At 39.8% G+C, this 20542-nt stretch overlaps 1 protein-coding gene across 2 annotated transcripts in view; it reads left to right on the forward strand.

The window, feature by feature from the left end:
• Window positions 1-20542, forward strand: part of LOC126335436 (ras-related and estrogen-regulated growth inhibitor-like) — a 282684-nt gene that overhangs the window by 144332 nt on the left and 117810 nt on the right. For both annotated transcript variants that reach the window (XR_007564869.1, XM_049998718.1), the window contains exon 5: window positions 18957-19133. Coding sequence is in view for 1 of the 2 variants with exons in the window: in XM_049998718.1 (XP_049854675.1) it covers window positions 18957-19133 (177 nt within the window). In the remaining variant the exon portion in view is untranslated. The remainder of the gene's footprint in view (window positions 1-18956; window positions 19134-20542) is intronic.

Raw genomic sequence — 20542 nt, forward strand, 5'->3', positions numbered from 1 at the left:
TGTTTTTTAGGGAATTGACTAGTTTGAACCTGGGACCTGTTGCTGGTAAGGAGACGCCAGACCACACATGACATGCAGAATTCAGAAGAGTTCAGTGAGACTAGCGATGATATAACCAAATACTAAATGATCTCAGCGTCAGCTCCACTGCACTCCCTGTAAAAGAATCTTACTACTAACTAAATATAGTGGAAGGGGTTCAAGGCTTTCTTACTTTTAGTTAGCTGGTAACGTAACATCGAAAAACCAGTTACGTTTACCATTGGAAATTTTATTCTACTCACAAAACATCGTTTATAAATTGCACTATTGATAAAAGGAAATGTTTTAATACAGGATGGTAAAAACCAACTGCGTTCAACAAAAATGTCAACGAATATTCCCTGAATGGGTTTCCAAGTTCTACAATGGATCGAAGGATGACCTATGCCATATCACATCTATAATCTAGGTTTAATTTAAGTTACACAAAAGAGAAAAGTATCGAAATGGTCTACAGTGACCCTCAGTTATCGTTAATTTCTTATCTAACTTGTCTTAAATTACAGTGGCTGATGTGGCTTCTCAATACTATATAACATAAAAATCATCACATTTCAGATTTTTACTTCAAGTGGCAAATGTGAACACCATGAGTTTTAATTGACGATCGACACTAGTATTACGCAGAAAAGGGGGTGTAACAGATGAGACTCCTGCAGTTCTGAGTGAAGCTTTATGCGCTGTTATGCGGCATCACGTGCGTTCGTTACCTTGTCGGTGTTTAGGCAGCATCAGGGCGACAGCGGCCGGTGCACGAGCCATCCAGCTCGCCGTCTCAGAACTAACTCTCTCCTAACTTCTCCTTACTACAATTTGCCGAAGTTGGTTTAAAAAAATACTATCCGGCTGTGTTTTCATCTGACCAATCAGGATCTCAATGTTAACCTTAAGCTTCGCCTACAAAGATTCTGTCTATCCAATGAGAAACTTTATACTTTTCGTGGTGGGGCAATGTTTTTAAAGTCTGCAACGTAACAGAGACGCTAAAAAGTCTCACGCTAAAACCTGAAGCTGGTGTGGTCCTTTTAGCGTTATCGTAAGATCTATACTGTTCTTCTGAAGGGCTCTATCTTTTAACATGGGCTGGGGGTGGTCCTTACGTACCTGAGACGCGAAAAAGGCTCACGCTAAAACTTTCGGGTGGTAGTGAAACTTTTTGTGTTATTGTAAGTTATATACTATTTTTCTGGAGGGATCTAGCTTTTATCACGGGCTAGGGGGTGGTCCTTGACGTAACAGGGACGCGAAAAAATCTCACGATAAAACGTGCGGGTGGTAGTCTTAGAGGTAGGCTGCCAACGTGGGTGTCCAGTCCATCCCGTATCGTAGGGCCTTCTAGCTTAACACGCTTCTGCTCTCAGCTTCTTTTCTCGTTTCTCCCCTCCAAACTGCATCGGTCTCGTGGTGGGAAGGTATGACATGCATTTAGGCATTCTTGTGTTAGTCTGTGGTATTCCATTTGCTCACTCGTTACTCGTATTACTTTGGTTAATTTAATGTCACGATTTATTCAGAGCTATGTGACATACTACTAGATTTGCTTATTATGTCAGGGTTTTCATGGAAGGTGTTGGATTTGCCTGACACCTTACATATCACCAGCCTTCGAACTTAATTTTTGCACTGAATTTAGTCAATGATTGAATCGTTGTCTAAGTCAGTCAAAAATTTTCTAATTTATCTAAATTTTGTTGCAGATTCTTCAGCCATGTTATTCTGTTCTATGCTAGTTTGTATTACTAATTTATATTTTTATATTCTTCTACATTATAATTAAAAATGACGAGAGAAGAATATTTTTATACTATTATTATTTTAATAATTTTTTTCTCTATTTAAGTGTGAAGTGTGTTTTTTAAGAAGTTTGTTATCGAAAGTGAGGAGTCTTTCACATCGATTTTCTTAGAAATATTGTTTTTATAAATATAGTAATTAAGTATCTATTCCTAACATATTTCTAAATATCATGTACAAGTAAAATGCTTTTGTTTCTTGACACTCATTTCAACATTGTTACACTAACAAATAAGAATTATTTCCAAGAATTGTTTTGACAAAGAAGTATACATACACAAGTATTGAGATATTATCCTAATAAATGGTACAAATGTTTTAAAAAAAGGGAAAACATCCAACAAGATAATTTTTTATTCTTTGTTTTTATAAGGAGAAAATTAGAAAATATAGTTATTCTTCTATTTTTTATGAGCAGAAAATAAGTGGTATATAGTTTCTTTAAATACTGTCCATTTCAGAACTAATCACTTATTTTTGTCGATAGTCTATTTTTTACTTAAGTCCATAGTCAATGACTGTTATTTTGTAGTTTATTAGCTGTCTGGTGTGCTTAATGTATTTAGTTTTTCACACGTTTCTTTTACACAATTCCTACATCACATCCTATGAATGTTTAAGCATGAGGTTGGCGAATGTTTTTGCACGAAGGTGCTGGACATGAGCGAGATGAATGTGGGCAAGTATTTGATGTACAGCTTCGTTCGCCTTTCCTTGTTGGCTTTGCAAGTGTGTGTTGCTGTTGTGGAGGTCCCATAATGGAATGGAGCTGTGAGTGCAGAATCTCGTGGTTTACTGGCTTTGTATGCGTGAAAGTCATCGTTATGTGTCGCTGAAAGCGGTCGTTTGTCGTTGTAATACTTCGCAGACGACTAGTTTACAATAGGATAGGGATTTGGGAAGGTATGTCGTCTATTCTTCACCCATCTTCTTTCTTGGTCTCAATCTTGCGAATCTTCAACTTCTGTTCTTCCTGCTATTTCTCTGCTTCTTACTTGTTTCTTGGTACTTCTCTGGCCAGGATATGGAAATATTAATTGATAACTAGTCTCTTTGAAGTTCTCCTCCTAGTAACAGTGTGATAAATTGTTTGGGCGCGTCATTTTTACTTTGTGGAAGTTTTCTTCAGTTTTGTACATCAACGTGCTCTTTAATAGCAGTAGTATGACTTTTATGCATATTTTTTGCCAGTGGTGGCTTGCCCAAGCAGTCTTCTCGTCCGGCCGTTTTTCGCTCGCTACGTTTTGTGGGGGGCGCCCTGGGGTTTACGAGCGGTGGAAGTGGGGTGTCTTCCTGTCTGTCCATACTGACGTTCGGCGTTCCGTCGCGTCTCTGCAGAGGTCTGTCACTGTGCGGCTGGGTGTTCCATCCCAGCAGGATTCCTCCTAGCGGGCAAATTTATTGCCCACTTTCGCTACATGGGCCTTCTGTTGGTTTCGTTGTCCTTTCCCTTCTCTGGACGCTCCTGCTATGTAGGAATCGTGTCTTGCTAATGACATCCTTTTCTTTCTTGATACATTTCGCATTGCAACTTGTGGATCGTTGCATCTGGTCTTTGATGGAGTTTTTACAACGGTTCTTACAAAAAGTTTTACTTATAATCATCTAACATATGTCTAGTATCTACTTGTTTTATGCCTTCTTAAAAAACTTTACAAATTTCGGCGCCCTTTCCATGTTACAATTCTAAGATATTTTGAGTCTTAACATCTACTCAAGAATCCTCAAATTCGTTTTTTATTTTTGTGTAGTGTCGTGGTGTATAGCATTTTAGTATTTCATGCTGTTAGACTATCTATGCTTTATCCCTTCACCTTAATCTGTGGTACTATTGGTGTTATTATTGAAACTACTTTCTTTTTCCCACCTTCCTGTCTCTTCATTCTTCTTTCTCCTGACGATCTTATCTGCAACATAATCTTGCAATATTGTGCTGATTATTTACCAGTAATAAAATTAATCTTCAAACTTGTACTGAAAGTGTTTAATACTGCCAGCCTTAGGTAAATGTACCTCTGCTTTATCTCGTAAAATACCCTCTAATTCTCTTTCACTGTGTTCCGAAATACCTTGAACTTCTTGCAATTTTTCGTCGATTTCTTTATGGACTTCTAACATGAGTTGAGGCGATTCCTTCTTTTGTGCATACCATTCGAATCCTTCATCCTCTTTATCTCGTGTCATTCTTAATTGTTTCTTTATAACTGGTATTGCTTCTAATTTTAGCTTTTGCTCAAAGAGAAATGTGACATTCCCGAATGTTACGCTACCTTTCCTCATATCTATTATCGCTCGTCTCTCATTTAAAAAATCTGCCCCTGTAATCAAATCTACAGTTAGTTTAATTATAATCACGAAGTTGGCTTCGATCTTTTGACCTTGGCACGAAAGAGTTAACCTTGTTTGTCTCGTAACTTCCGCAGCAATGTTTCTAATAGGACCTCTTACTTTAATCTTAAGTGTTTTCAGAGCTGGCAATTCCTCATTGGCATTACACTGCATGAATAAATTTTCTGAGATCGCGGTCAGTTCACTTCCGCTATCAATTACAGTATTGACTGGGATATGCTTTACCATGGCCTTAACAATTGGTTGAATTTGAAAGGGTTGGTTTTGTTCTTCTTCTTCTTGCATCAACGAATCCTCCACTGAATCATACATTTGTCTTTTTAGGAATTTCCCTTGTGAATTCGAACTTTCTATACTATAAGCTTCGACTGCTACTTCTCTCTCTTTTATTTCCTCTTCTCTATTTCTTCCTTCATTTAAGCTATCTTCTACATCCTTTACTTTCTCCTCATTCTCGTCTATCTTCTCCTTCTTCGTCGCTACTTCCACATAATCGCATCTAAATGCTCTAATTATCCCTTCATAACTTCCTTCATTATATACGTTGCGTTGTCTGCCCACTCGTAACTTATTTTCAACTTCTGTTGACTGCGCATTATCCTCATTGAATTCGCTTCACCCTGGTTTCCATGTTAAATAGCTCTGCAATACTCTATACTTCGTCCTTTCCTCCTACATTTGTTGTGCATGCCTCTGGTAATTCATCTTCCTCGTCAGTATTCTCCCAATTAATTTCGTCCCAACACGGTATTGTTATTTTCTTGTTTCATTTTCATCTGGTCCCTGCGGATTTGTGTATTCCTTCTTCTCTTTTCGTGATAAGATTTTTATTTCTCCGTTCAAGGTGCTGCAATTGTCCTGGGTCGGTGCGTCATTCTCTTTGGCATGGGCGCTTAGCTGTCAAATCGAACTTTTATTGGGGTTTGGTGGTCTTACCTCCACCTCTCCTATCTGTATTCGCTTTTCTTGTTCAGCTTGTTGATAGTGGTTTCTTTGTTGATAATTTTTCGGTCTATTGGTTCTCCAGTACCCGTTCCGGTTTTCGTTATTCCCTCTGTAATAGTTGCTGCCGTTCCTGGGTGAATTATAGTTACTGCCATATTCTCTTCTAAATCCATAACCGGTTCTTTGTTGAAATCTATTGTCGTTTCTTGGTGCGAAGTCATCACGTGGTTCGTAATTATTGTTTCTTCGTACTGTGTCTTGTGGATTCCACTGCTTTTTGCTTTCGTTTTCATGTGCGCTTCGTCTTTTTCTTGCGTCATCTTCCGAAAATATGAACTCTAGTTCCCTTAGAATACCTTTAAATGCCCACAACGCATTTCTTACTGAAATATTTACGACAGTGCTTTCCGCTACAGTGGCAGTCTCATATAAAAAATTTCACGGGTCAAGAATTTGCGTTATTCATCTGTAGAAACAAAATCCTGTTGATATAACAGCGTCCAAAAAAGTTCCGTCGGCATTGTTATACATTCACGCATTTACATACATTTCATAACTCTTAAGGTACGATTCTTGGTTTCCAACTACCTTTTTCATAAACCAGAGTCCCTAACCACAACTCATTATTCCTTACATTATTCGTCGACACTTCTTCAATATTTCATCACAAAGATACGTTGCATAATCAAATAACTCATATAGCATCAACTTTTTGATTATAAACATACCGCAACAGCGTAATACACATCGTCATCATAACATCATAAAACCTCAGCCAAATCTCAAAATCGTCATAGCTTCTTCCAATAATTTCAAAATCTAAAAAAAAATTCTCTGCTCATGTCAAAAGTGTCATCTACCTCAAACGTACTTTAAAAATCATGATCTCATACCCAATTATGTCGTTCAAAGCTCTCATAGTATCACAATGGTTCCGAAAAAGTATGAACAGTTCACAAAGTACTGACAAAATACAATTTCGTAAGTGTGAAGTTATCCAATTGTGTAATTACGTAAACATCTGTCACTGATGTAGTATAATAAATGTTTGTTTCTCTCAGTTAAATGATCAGATAGCTGTGTAATTTATGTGTTAGAGAAATATGGTACCGATGTGTAAAGTTGTATAAGCAAATACCATATTAGCTAGGGCTCCTTGTGCTTGCCACACACATGGTACACAAAGTAGGCGTGTACCCCCCTGAGGATTAATGTAATTATACCCTCAGGTGTTACAGATTACAGCAATGGAATGAAATGTATCACGAAAAACTTTCTTTTTAATTCAACAATCTTGATAAATAAATGGTTTAAATACCAAATTAATCACTCAAATGCGTGCCCTGTAGTGCTAAATGTGCGTTTTGCTGGTAAGATAATTCTGTGGAACTGTCGTAGTTATCGTCCTCTGTAAGCAAAGTTCTGCTGAAGTCAATGTACTTACCTCATCACAAACGAAGGTGAAATGCTTTCCGTATAGATATCGTAGTTATTACATACCTTACCGTGATCAAGAAAGTACTATAATGTAAGGTATTGTTGTGCTACGATAAAGGCTGTGTCATTGTAGCTATACCACAAAAGTTATTACTAAAACATGTTTTACTTTCCAGAATAATACAGAAAAACTGTGCAGATATAAAACAGATACACCGCAAAATCAACAATGTAAATCGTGTCACGTAGTAGTAGCGTCGTGATATAATCGTGTAGCTATTAGAGAAACCAAATGCTAAGTCATCTTTAATCTCACCGAATGTACTTCAAATAAAGAACGTATTTTCAAGTAAACCAAAATGTTTCATGAAAATCTCATTAGCAGTACTGGTAAATGTTCTAAGTATGTAAGCCTTATAGTAGTTACGTAATCGTGCAACTGACAAGCAAGAACGTACACACACAATAACACTGTGACCTCTGTTCACTATAACAATGCATTCGTAATTTCTGTTTAAATAAGTTCTCTTGGTTCTTGACTGGATGTTTAACTTCAAACATGGTTGCATGTTAACAGATTCTAAGTCTGACAAATTGTACTAGTAGCGTGAAGTGAAAAATTTTATGGCATAGACAAAGTTAAAAAGCAGATTATCTTTCAATAAACGGTTTTACATGTGAAATGTGGTGTAAACCTTTACTCTTCCTAGTGCTCAGAGTTAACTTGAACGCAATTATCATGCGGTATACGTCGGTAAAGAATAATGGAATTTTTCTCAAGGTTAGCGTCTATGTTATTTTTCTCTGAGCCAGCCGGCTCACGTGGCTACCTGCGGTGCGAGTCATTGTCTGTCTCTTTGTTGGCGCGCGCCGTTATTGGGATTTGGAGACCTAACTTGTACAAATTCACCTTGTCGAGAGGGCCCAGCTCTGTTTGAATCCCGCCAGTTCTGATGCAATTCAGGTCTGTCGTTACGATCATATCGGCTGTCGGCATGTCGGTAATTTCTGTAAATAATTTCTTGTCGGTCACGTAGTGGACAATTTCTCCCTGAATCGTAACTGCGCGCTGGACCGTTGCGTCTGAAGTTATTCCGTCTCCCTTGATAATAATTATTTTGGTTCCCGTATTGTCTGTTTCTCTGATTGTGTCTGTGATAGTCATTACCGCGGACAGGTGATCTTTCCCTGTAATAATTACTACGCTGCCAACGGTTGTCATATGGGTGGTGTCTGTTTTGGTCACGATTTACGTTGTACGAATAGCCTTGTCGTGTATTATTTCTGTCATCGCGGAATTGTGACAGGTGTGACCTGTAATTGTTGTGCTCCTGTTTTCGCGTTCCACGATTGTCAGTGTCAATTTCCAGTTCTTGTAACAGTCCCTGAAAAGCTTCAATGTCGTCTTTGCATCGTCCTGCTAAAATAATCTGTAATAAATGTTCAGGTAATTTGATTAAGCAAATGCGGATGAGTTCTGAGGGGCTGTATGGGTTTGAAAGATACTGATTCTTATGTAACATGTCTTCAAAATATTTGACAAGACTAGAAAATTCAGATTGTTCGAAATGTTTCATCATTATGATGCTATGTTTTACTCGGTCTTGTGTAGCTTGAGACCAATATGCTGAGAGGAAGGCATGATAAAATTCTCCTTCACTGTGACAATCGTGAATGACCGATCGCATTCTTACAGCTGGTTCATTCTCCAAGTAGCCACACATAAATTCTAATCTGCGTTCTAATGACCAGTTGGGAGGAAAACAATGAGAGAATTGATGGAGCCACGCTTGTGGATGAATGTCGTTGCCAGAATTCTTAAATGTTTTGAATTTACGTGCGGTAATGAACAGCTTATAGTCAAAATCATCGAGTCGGCGGGTAGCATATCGGTCATTGTTACGTCGTGTCGGCGGTTCCATCTCAAAATTCGGTGCACCTTGCCAATTTCTTTCATAATTTCCGAAATGCCCTGTGTTATTATTTTGTGGCTTTTCCGTATTTCGAAGTCCCTCTTCCCGTGTTGGAGCGCGAGTGTCCTCTGAAATACGTAATTCTTGTATTACCTGTGTCAGCTGATCTTGCACTTCCCGGATTTCTCTTTGGTGTTGTGTATTAATTTGATTCTGATTTTGTTTGGATTTCCTAATTTGTTCGCACTCTTCTGTATCATTCATATCATCATCTACCTTTGTAGATAGGTTAATGAAGTGATCTGAAAGTTAGGCTACTTTCTCCGATAGTGAACACATTTCCTCAGTGTGTTTTTCTGAACCAAGTTTCAGAGTATCCATTTGTGTTGAAATCGAATCTACTGTGTCCTTTAAGTTTTCCTGAGTTCTTGCAAGTTGCGTAACCGAATCGGTGGATGCAACTGAGTCCATTTTAGCTTGAAAGGTGTCGTGATTTTCACGAACAATAGTTTGCAGTCCTTTTATGGCTGCTTCATGATTCTGTAATGCATTTTCATGCCGGGAAAAAATAGGTTGAAAATGCTCACAAATTTGTATTTTTACCTCATTACAGATTTTTTGGCATTTCGATTCAGTGTTATGTAACTCAGTAGTTAAATTTTCACGTGTTTGTTTATGTGTGGTGTCTAACTTCCGAAGATTTGTTCCATTGTGTCTAACTTTTGAAGTTTTTGCTGTGTTTGTCTCTGATTTTGTTCCATTGTGTCTAACGTTTAAAGATTTTGTTCCATTGTGTATAACTTTTGAAGATTTTGTTCCATTGTGTCTAACTGATGCTGTGTTTGTCTCTGGTTTTCTTTCATTTGTTGCATTAATTGCAATAATAATGTATTAGTGTCTGGAATCTGTTCCTCTATGCTTTTCGGCAGTGCATTTGCACTGGAAACATTCACAGTTTGACAAGCAGAAGATGTGTCTCGACTTATTTGAGAAAACGGTGAGGACGCAAAACGTGAATGTACCGTCTTTGCAAGATTGTGTCCTGTCATATCGGATTCTTGACGCGAGCTGTTGCCGACAGATCGATCGATAATGCTTCCCTGTTCACTAACTGTTTCACTGCCTACACCATTATTTGCAGCCCGCTCCATTTCCCTATGCACTATTACCAAATTACTACTTTGAACATTAGTAAATTCATTACATGGTGGCGCTAACACACTGCTTTCGTCTTCACTGTCATTTCTCAGTATACTTTGTAGCCTAGTATTACGTTTTTCACACGCCATTATTGTCACAATATTTCACACGATAACACAGAAAAGAACAATTTGAAGAGCAAAAATAAGAGAACACATTAACATAGCACTGAAAATAATATCTAGTTAATTGCAAGCGAAGCTGCGAAATACTTGGTGCAAATGTACATGCGTGCCACAACTGTTTTACTGTACAACAATGAAAGACTGCAACTACAAAGGAAATTCTCTCTATGATTATGCGCTAGCAATAAACAGAGGCTACACTAACTACACAAATTACAAGAAAAAATCAGAAGATTCCAGTGAGGTATCCTGGCAGGGTCGCCAAATGAAACGTCCCCTTAGACAAATTATACATAACTGTACTTAAACAGACACACAATATTTTTGGCGCAACGCAATCTGACTTCCAAAAATCCCTACGAAAGAATGGCCCTGATTAACATAAACCTATACGTTTCACAAATCACTTATCTCACAAAAATCTTCGTTACTCAAACTACTGCAATACAGCGAGCGCCACTGCTGCCAGCTAAATAAACCTAATCATCCTACTTACACTCTTTGCGACCTGGCTTTCCATTGCCATGTATGTTACTTTCCACCTGTGATTGGAGTCGCAAATGCGTAATATATTCGTTAATTGCTTGTTTTTCCAGTGTTGTTACATATACAGATGTGGTTGCAGACTCTGTGCTTGTTCGATCCTGTACACTACGCTCTTCAATGGTTTGCAACAACTCTGTTCGCAATTTCTGAAATTGTCGCTTCGTTTGCGCTTTTATTTTGACTATGCGGTTATCATATCTTTTCAGCGCTGCTTTTGTGATCCGGTTGTGTAACACACTTTTTTCAACAATTTCACGCGCTGTACCTGCTGCTTTTCTAGTAATTTCGTTTATCTGTTTCTTTAGTTTCTTGACTTCTCTCTGGGTGTTGTTACGTAATGTTTTGATCTCGTTCTGATTGTCATTACGCAATGTTTGTACGTCCGCTTGTACCTTGTCAATGTCTGTTCTCAGTTGATTGTGAGCTGTTATTAAGTGTCCTATCACTTCTCGAGATTCTTTTGCCTCTTCTTCAATATGGCTTAGGTGTAACTGAATTTTTTTTCTTTTGTTCTTTAATCTCACGCATTTGTCTTGTGGTTTCTGCATTTTGTTTCGTCATTTCTGCATTCTGAATTTTAATTTGGTTTGCTATTTCTTTATTTTGTCTTGTCATGGTTTCCGTCATTAATTGTAATAATTCTGCCAGATTGGTGGTTCCTATTGCGTTTTGTTCTGATGTCCTACGCTCTGTGCTTTCGCCCAATTGTTGGTTCGCAACCGATTGCATTAAACTGTGCTGTGACACGTTTCTGCTCGCATTCCTTGTACTCTGTGGTGAGGGAGCTCTGATTACTTGTACTATGGGTTCTACGAATTCAAGACGCAGGTTAGAATCCTCATCGACTGTCTCTCTACTTCCCTGCTAATCTGTCGTATGCTGACCGATGTTTTCTGTGCCTTGGTGTACATTATCCTCGTTATGATGCGTTATACGTCCTATTTCTCACGATACTGCATCGTCTATTGTACTGTCCTCTATTCTCAGTCCAATTTCATGCTGGGTCTCTACCTCTACCTTATTTTCAGTTTTAAAAGCAATTCACGCACCCTACTTCGAGTCAACATGTGCTCATATGATCTCAAGCGTTTTACAAACTTTTTCTTCACACAATTTGACAAACAATTCACTTACTTGTTGGGTCAGAACCAACTTGTCAACGATGTATCCGCCACCTGTGCGCTTGCATAGGAAAGAAAACTTAATTCTAGCAATATTAAAATTCATGACTTCGTTATGCTATTGCCACTGCTACAATGTCTTTCTTTTTCTTGCACTTTTACTATCTATCGCTGCAGCTACTGTTTTCGACTATGTATAACTTTAGAAAAAAATTGTTAACTACGAAAATTTTTAACAGGATATTTTTCTGACCTAGTTAGGCATGTGGTCGACCTTCACTCATGCTATTTTACCATCCTGGTAGGGTCGCCATTTTCTAAACATTCATGGTGGTGTCTGTTTGTTCTATATCGTGTCTCCCTACTACTTTCGCGCAACGACGCTCTGAGCATGTTTTTTAGGGAATTGACTAGTTTGAACCTGGGACCTGTTGCTGGTAAGGAGACGCCAGACCACACATGACATGTAGAATTCAGAAGAGTGCAGTGAGACTAGCGATGATATAACCAAATACTAAATGATCGCAGCGTCAGCTCCACTGCACTCCCTGTAAAAGAATCCTAATACTAACTAAATATAGTGGAAAGGGTTCAAGGCTTTCCTATTTTTAGTTAGCTGGTAAAATAACGTCGAAAAAGAAGTTAAGTTTACCATTGGAAATTTTATTCTACTCACAAAACATCGTTTATAAATTGCACTATTGATAAAAGGAAATGTTTTAATACAGGATGGTAAAAACCAACAGCGTCCAACAAAAATGTGAACGAATATTCCCTGAATGGGTTTCCAAGTTCTACAATGGATTGAAGGATGACCTATGCCATATCACATCTATAATCTAGGTTTAATTTAAGTTTCACAAAAGAGAAAACTACCAAATGGTCTACAGTGACCCTCAATTATCGTTAATTACTTATCTAACTTGTCGTAAATTACAGTGGCTGATGTGGCTTCTCAATAACTGTATAAAAGAAAAATCAGATCTGTTCTTCAAGAGGCAAATGTGAATACCATGAGTTTTAATTAACGATCGACACTAGTATTACGCAATAAAAGGGGTGTAACAGATGAGTCTTCTGCAGTTCTGAGTGAAGCCTAATGCTTTCAACAATGCGGCATCGCGTGCGTTCATTACCTTGTCGGTGTTTAGACAGCATCAGGGCGACAGCGGCCGGTGCACGAGCCATCCAGCTCGCCGTCTCGGAACTAACTCTCTCCTAACTTCTCCTTACTACAATTTACCGAAGTTGTTTTTAAAAAAAACTATCTGGCTGTGTTTTCATCTGACCAATCAGGGTATCAATGTTAACCTTAAGCTCCGCCTACAACGATTCTGTCTATCCAATGAGAAACGTTATACTTTTCGTGGTGGGGCAATGTTTTTAAAGTTTGCAGCGTAACAGAGACGCTAAAAAGTCTCACGCTAAAACCTACAGCTGGTTTGGTCCTTTTAGCGTTATCGTAAGATCTATACTGTTGTTCTGGAGGGCTCTATCTTTTAACATGGGCTGGGGGTGGTCCTTGACGTACCTGAGACGCGAAAAAGTCTTGCACTAAAACGTGCGGGTGGTAGTCTTAGAGGTAGGCTGCCGACGTGGGTGTCCAGTCCATCCCTTATCGTAGGGCCTTGTAGCTTAACACGGTTCTGCTCTCGGCTTCTGTTCTCGTTTCTCCCCTCGGAACTGCGTCAGTCTCACGGTGGGAAGGTACGACATGCATTTAGGCATTCTTGTGTTAGTCTGTGGTATTCCATTTGCTCACTCGTTACTCGTATTACTTTGATTAATTTAATGTCACGATTTATTCAGAGCTATGTGACATACTACTAGATTTGCTTATTATGTCAGGGTTTTCATGGAAGGTGTTGGATTTGCCTGACACCTTACAAAGTCAATCTGAAACTTCTGGTATGGTGGAGAGTGTGCACTTGAGTGAAATATGACAATGAGAGTCGGACGTGAAAGGTCAAAATAAATTCAAAGAGCACAGGGTCAACTTCCAGACTGATACTGATTTTTTGTTTAGGTCACTGATTATTCTATGTCATATGGCAGGTGTATTTATAAATAGATGCGAATTATTTAGATGCATCAGATGCTGAAAGTGTTTATTTATATTATCCTAATTCCCTTCTATAAGATTCTGCTAACTTTTATTTCAGATTTTATAACCTTTTGTGTAGTCTTTATTCGTATGCTCCCAGCTGCCTACATTCTATATCGTAATGGAATTTAAGCATTGCTCCCATCGTTGCAGAAAATAATAATAAATTGAATTAGTCAGCCTTCTTACAAGAATTTTTAAATACATTGGACAACGAGGCCCACATTTCACATTTATAGGCCTAGGGCACAAGAAGCTGAAGTACAACCTGTTGACTACAGAAAATAATTTCCACATTCAAATATTATGCATTTCAAATCACTCGACAGTGACCAAAGAACTCTGCAACAGATCATTATTAAGCAGTTTAAGCAACACGCAATAAACGCGTAAACATGCACATACACATACATCCATACACACGCGAGCAAACACACACACACACACACGCGCGCACACACACACACACACACACACACACACACACACACACACACACACATACACATACACATACACACACACACACACACACACACACACACACACACACACACGATGAAAATACAACTGAATAAATTCAAACTTCTAGGCCAGCAACTGTAAACAAAACAGACAAATGAATGCTAATTGTCCCTCTGCAACGTAGAATGTATAATAAAATATGCAAGTGAGCTTGCAGTGAAATTACAGTCACAGTTCACCAGTGAGTACAAGGAAACAAAATCAAAAGCTTTTACAAATATACAAGGTATACGCTCGACCCGAACATCTCTTGAAGTGCTTCGTTTGCCTTTTCAGTACGGTGGTGGTGGTGGTGGTTAGTGTTTAACGTCCCGTCAACAACGAGGTCATTAGAGACGGAGCGCAAGCTCGGGTGAGGGAAGCATTGGGAAGGAAATCGGCCGTGCCCTTTCAAAGGAACCATCCCGGCATTTGCCTGAAACGATTTAGTGAAATCACGGAAAACCTAAATCAGGATAGCTGGAGACGGGATTGAACCGTCATCCTCCAGAATGAAAGTCCATTGTGCTAACCACTGCGCCACCTCGCTCGGTGTTTTTCAGTACGCAATTGTTTATTATTGTGCTGGTAACCAACGCTTTTGAAATAATGGAATGCTAGCCTGGTATTGACAGGTACTCTGATAACAAATTCAAGTAAATTCCCTGTTTAGTTTTTCTAGTATTAGTAACAGAATTCTATCATTTTGGCGCACTGCTTCCGAAAACAGCATCCTATCGTGGAGAAGACAGACGGCTTTTCTCTCGATACATACACCGAATAAAGATTCTGTCACCGGTATCTCACACCACATTACGTCATCTTTCCACTGCTGCCTTCTCAACTGCTCTAAGAAGAGCTTCGTCCAGCTGAATATGACGGCTGCAAAGGCAGAAATATTACAACAGATATTGCCTTAACGTCCCTGTATTACGAATAAGTCTGTATTAATGCGTATTGCCTCTTATTTCGTTTGACAGCGACAGGGCACACACAATGAACGAAAAGATAAAGTTTACCTGACATGTGTAATCTAAACAGGAAATCTGATGTCAACATATTCCAATCTACATAAAATTTTATAAATATACGAGGGTTGGAACTTTAATGGTGACAACTATTTATTTACACCTCGTAAAAAATAGATACGTGTTTCAAAGTTTTACTGGCCTTCAAAGTAGTCACCAGCATTGTGTATAACCCCCTGTCAGCGATGTGGAAGTCGTTGGATACTCTTAGCAGTGCCAGTTGTGTTGACAGTTCGAGAGGCAAGGTCTATCTCCCGACGAATTTGTAGCAGTTCTGAAGCGAATGCCGTGAAGTGTTTCCTTCAGTTTAGAAATCGAGCTGAACTCATGAGGGCTTAAGTCAGGGGAGTGCAGATGGTGGTACAACACTTAGCAGCCCCATCAGTCAAACAAATCAGTAATAGCTTGTACTGTACGTGCTTGAGCAATGTCCTGCAAAATGATGGTCAGGTCGTGCAGAAAGCGTCATCACTTCTATTTCTATGCTGTTCATTTTTGGATCACAAACTACGACCAGCTTAGAGACAGAAGTGATGACACTTTCTGCAGGACCTGACCATCATTTTGCAGGACAATGCTCAAGCACGTACAGTGCAAGCTGTAACCGATTTGTTTGACTGATAGGGCAGCTAAGTGCTGTACCACCTACTGCACTCCCCTGACTTAAGCCCTCGTGAGTTCAGCTCGATTTCTAAACTGAAGAAAACACTTCACGGCATTCGCTTCAGAACTGCTACAAATTCATCGGGCAATAGACCGCGCCCCTCGAACTGTCAACACAACTGGTACTGCTAAGAGTATCCTACGACTTCCACATCGCTGACAACGTGTTATACACAATGCCGGTGACCACTTTGAAGGCCAGTAAAACTTTGAAACACGTATCTATTTTTTACGAGCTGTAAATAAATAGTTGCCACTATGAAAGCTCCAACCCTCGTATATTTCACACTCTGTAAAAGGAAAATCGAGTGAAGATGCCACAAATGTAATGAAACCTTTTCGTTCAATAAAACAAAACTGTGTTCTTATAAGAAGGGTTGACACATATAATACATTATTTTTCTGTGAATATTTCTGCTGTTTGTCTCTGTTCTGTAGTGTATTCCAGTACTTACCCAAGTAGAAAAGATGCTCCATGGGGAAAATGATATGATTAATAATTTATTAATTCATGGTTATTTTACAGTCTGTTAAGTAATAGCGTGATCGACATTACACACAGATGGTAAAAGATAGCGCCTTCGTTCTTGTACAATCCAACAGAGGGAACCTTTGTCCTTCATGCTATATCCATGAAGCATTAGCTTACTTTGAATTTTTGAATGAGATATACACGAAAAGACATGAGTTTATTGTACGTGTAGTATTTTTCAAAGATGTTTGATACCGACTGCCAGACGTTGGGTCATCCACAAAACTGAAGATGGGTACTGCAGGAGTGCAATGATCTGAAGCACTGCAACAGGCTTTGCTGGATAAAAGAGAACGATGGAACTATAAAGGCTCCCTTGAAAAAAAAATTGTTTACTACTGCTACTAGGCTAATTACTGTTTAGCTCTACAGGACCTTAATACATAAATGTTTCCCACACCACCTTGTATTGTCTTTCTATGTGTGTAACTGTATGTTCACTGTTGTGAGTAAATACATACAGCCTACACAGGGCGATGTGTGAAACTGATAGTGATTACACGCTTCCGCTGTTGTAGAAATCTGCTCCAGCTGCTGCAGACACCGTGTTGAGCTGAATGAGTACGGAGAAATATTTTTCGGAGCTCTGTTGCTTAGCAATCAGATTGCTTTCAGTTCTGAGAAATGCCCAGGTACAATTGTGGATTTGAATGAGCCATGTAGTGACTCATTTTCCGAAGAAAGCATCGAACTATTTCACTAGAACTGAACGCTACCGTCGGAACTGTTCTCAAGCTGGTATATATTATTAAATCACAGTAGAAGTATTCGCTGGTTGTAGACTAACACGTACCCTCTTGAAATTAACAATATTTTATTGTTCTATTAACTGAGTTCCTTCCATATACACATATATTTTGCAATGTGAATCAAAATCTCGCAATGGCGTCGATTTTTTACATTACAAGAATGACTATCTCTTGTAAAAATTACTCTTAACAAGAACAAAAGCTCTATATCCTCAGAATAATTATGTGAGCGCTGACCGCCACAGAGTAATAAACAATATCTTTGTCTCTCTCTCTCTCTCTCTCTCGCACTGTCACAGGAAGTTACACTGCATGATACATCATAGCAGGTACTGGTTTGGAACTCACAATCACCTGACGTTAGTTCTATTGAAAATGTACTGCTTTACATCAAAAAGAAATTTGCAAGGAAAAAAGATATTCACTTTGAAATAGCTGTCAACGCAAATTCGGCACACGAATACGCGGGTAGCAGCGCGGTCTCAGGCACCTTGCGCGGTTCGTGCGGCTTCCCCCATCGGATGTTCGAGTCCTCCCTCGTGCATGGGTGTGTTTGTTGTCCATAATGTAAGTTATTTTAAGTTATATTAAGTAGTGTGTAGGCTTAGGGACCGATGACCTCAGCATTTTGGTCCCATAAGACCTTACCGCAAATTTCCAATTTTCCATGAATATCTACATCTACATCTACATACATACTCCCCAATCCACCATACGGTGCGTGGCGGAGGGTAAGGGTACCTCGTACCACAACTAGCATCTTCTCTCCCTGTTCCACTCCCAAACAGAACGAGGGAAAAATGACTGCCTTTATGCCTCTGTACGAGCCCTAATCTCTCTTATCTTATCTTTGTGGTCTTTCCGCGAAATATAAGTTGGTGGCAGTAAAATTGTACTGCAGCCAGCCTCAAATGCTGGTTCTCTAAATTTCCTCAGTAGCGATTCCCGAAAAGAACGCCTCCTTTCCTCTAGCGACTCCCACCAGAGTTCCTGAAGCATTTCCGTTACACTCACGTGATGAGCAAACCTATCAGTAACAAATCTAGCAGCCCGCCTCTGAATTGCTTCCATGTCCTCCCTCAACCCGACCTGATAGGGATCCCAAACCCTCATGCAGTACTCAAGAACAGGTCGTATTAGTGTTTTATAAGCGGTCTCCTTTACAGATGAACCATATCTTCCTAAAATTCTACCAACGAACCGAAGATGACTTTCCGCCTTCCCCACAACTGCCATTACGTGCTTGTCCCACTTCATATCGCTCTGCTATGTTTAATCGACGTGAATGTGTCAGGCGCTACACTACTAATGAAGTATTCAAACATTACGAGATCCTTTTTCTTATTCATCTGCATTAATTTACATTTATCTATGTTTATAGTTAGCTGCCATTCTTTACACCAATCACAAATCCTGTCCAAGTCATCTTGTATCCTCCTACAGTCACTCAACGACGACACCTTCCGGTACACCACAGCATCATCAGCAAACAGACGCACATTGCTATCCATCCTATCCAAAAGATCATTTATGCAGATAGAAAACAACAGCGGACCTACCACACTTCCCTGAGCCACTCCAGATGATACCCTCACCTCCGATGAACACACGGAAAACTTGGTTTCATGCATGGCTCGGAGTTACCAAACAGCTATCGAAGCTGCAGGTGACTGTATGTAATTGTATTTTCCTTTTGTTCATGTATGAGGTCTGTATATGTTTTAGTTTCTGGCGAAATAATTTTTTTTACTGATTAACCTGACAACGATCTTATTTAACAGACTATGTGTAACACTGTCTTTCGCCTTGTTGTCGTGAGTTCAATGAAAAGGTACATTCTCGTAGCCGTTGTCACCGTTGCGCCACGGGTTGCCTACACTACTAATGGCCACGTGTTGCTCCAGAACGAGAGGCCGCTGCCCGTGGAGCTGGTCGAGTGGGCAGACGCGTGCGTGCTCGTCTACTCCATCACGGACCGGCCCTCCTTCGACTACAGCCAGCAGGTGCTCCAGCAGCTGACTCAGGCGGCCAAGCCCACGGCCCTGCTCGCCAACAAGGCAGACCTCGACCACCTCAGGCAGGTGAGCTGCCTTCGTGTTGCCCACTTTGGATGGACAAAACGCTGAAACAACTCCACCATCGATGTTTCTACCGTCTTTGTAGCAGTCCTCTTCAGGATAACTATCCGCTAGAAACGGGGTTGATCTCCCATACATGAGTCCTATTTCAGGAGTCATGTGGCCACTGACATCAAATTATGGCCTTCCAGTGGACAGTTCGAAACGAAAATTTGTACAGTATAGCCAGTCATCTTTTCATAGGAATCTCCATTTCAAACTGTTCAGTGACATCCGGCAATTTGACGTTAGTAGTCACCTGGCAACCAAAATATGATGGTATACAGCAGTTAGTGACCCTGAAGACGAACAGTGCAAAGGTGGTCGAAACGTCATTGGCATAGGTGTTTCAGTGTTTTATGATGACGCAGACTAACACGGAATATAGTGTTATTCGAAATGACACTATCCTTGAAATCCAATGAACTAGACGATATACAGCAGTTAGTCACCCTGAAGACGACCACTGCAAAGGCGGTCGAAACATCATTGGTATAGCTGTTTTATGGTGATGCTGCCTAACACCGCATATAGTGTTATTCGCACTGACACTATTCTTGAAATCCTATGAACTTATATTAACATAATTCCTTCAAATACGTATTGAACATGGATGTGTGCACGTGCTCGAATGTGAGAGTGTGGGTGGGTGCTTGAGTGGAATCCGTGAAATACTTCTGTCAGAGACCTAGCTAAAACCAAGTATTACCATATGTTTGACAAATCTTGACTGCTACATCATTTTAACACATGACAGATGAAGGAGTGGTGTAGGGGGTGGACATGTCTGTTTTATCGCTTGAGACAATTACTGAAGGGTAAGACACACCTATGAGTTCTTTTTGCGCGGAAAGGAAAAGTAGTGACATGTAAGAATAGCGCTGGAGAAACAGGAGCAATCTTGATAAATAAAGGATGATTCAACTGCCACAACCAATGAGTTTTATGTAATCCGCAATAACATCAAAAACCATCCATAAGATTTTCATATTCTCTCGCTCGCAATGTGCAAACTACACTGCAGCACCAAAGAAACTGGTGTAGGCATGCATATTAAAGCACAGAGATATTTAAACAGGCAGAATAGACGCCCATGGTGGCCGTGCGGTTCTAGACGCTGCAGTCCGGGACCGCGGGACTGCTACGGCCGCAGGTTCGAATCCTGCCTCGGGCATTGATGTGTGTGATGTCCTTAGGTTAGGTATGTTTAAGTAGTTCTAAGTTCTAGGGGAGTGATGACCTAAAATGTTAAGTCCCATAGTGCTCAGAGCCATTTGAACCAGGCAGAATACGGCGCTGCTTCGGCGACTCCTGTATAAGACAAGAAGTGTCTGGTGCTGGTGCAGTTACTAGATCAGTTAGCGCTGCTACAA

This window comes from Schistocerca gregaria, chromosome 2, assembly GCF_023897955.1.
Source record: "Schistocerca gregaria isolate iqSchGreg1 chromosome 2, iqSchGreg1.2, whole genome shotgun sequence".
Classification (NCBI taxonomy): Eukaryota; Metazoa; Arthropoda; class Insecta; order Orthoptera; family Acrididae; genus Schistocerca; species Schistocerca gregaria.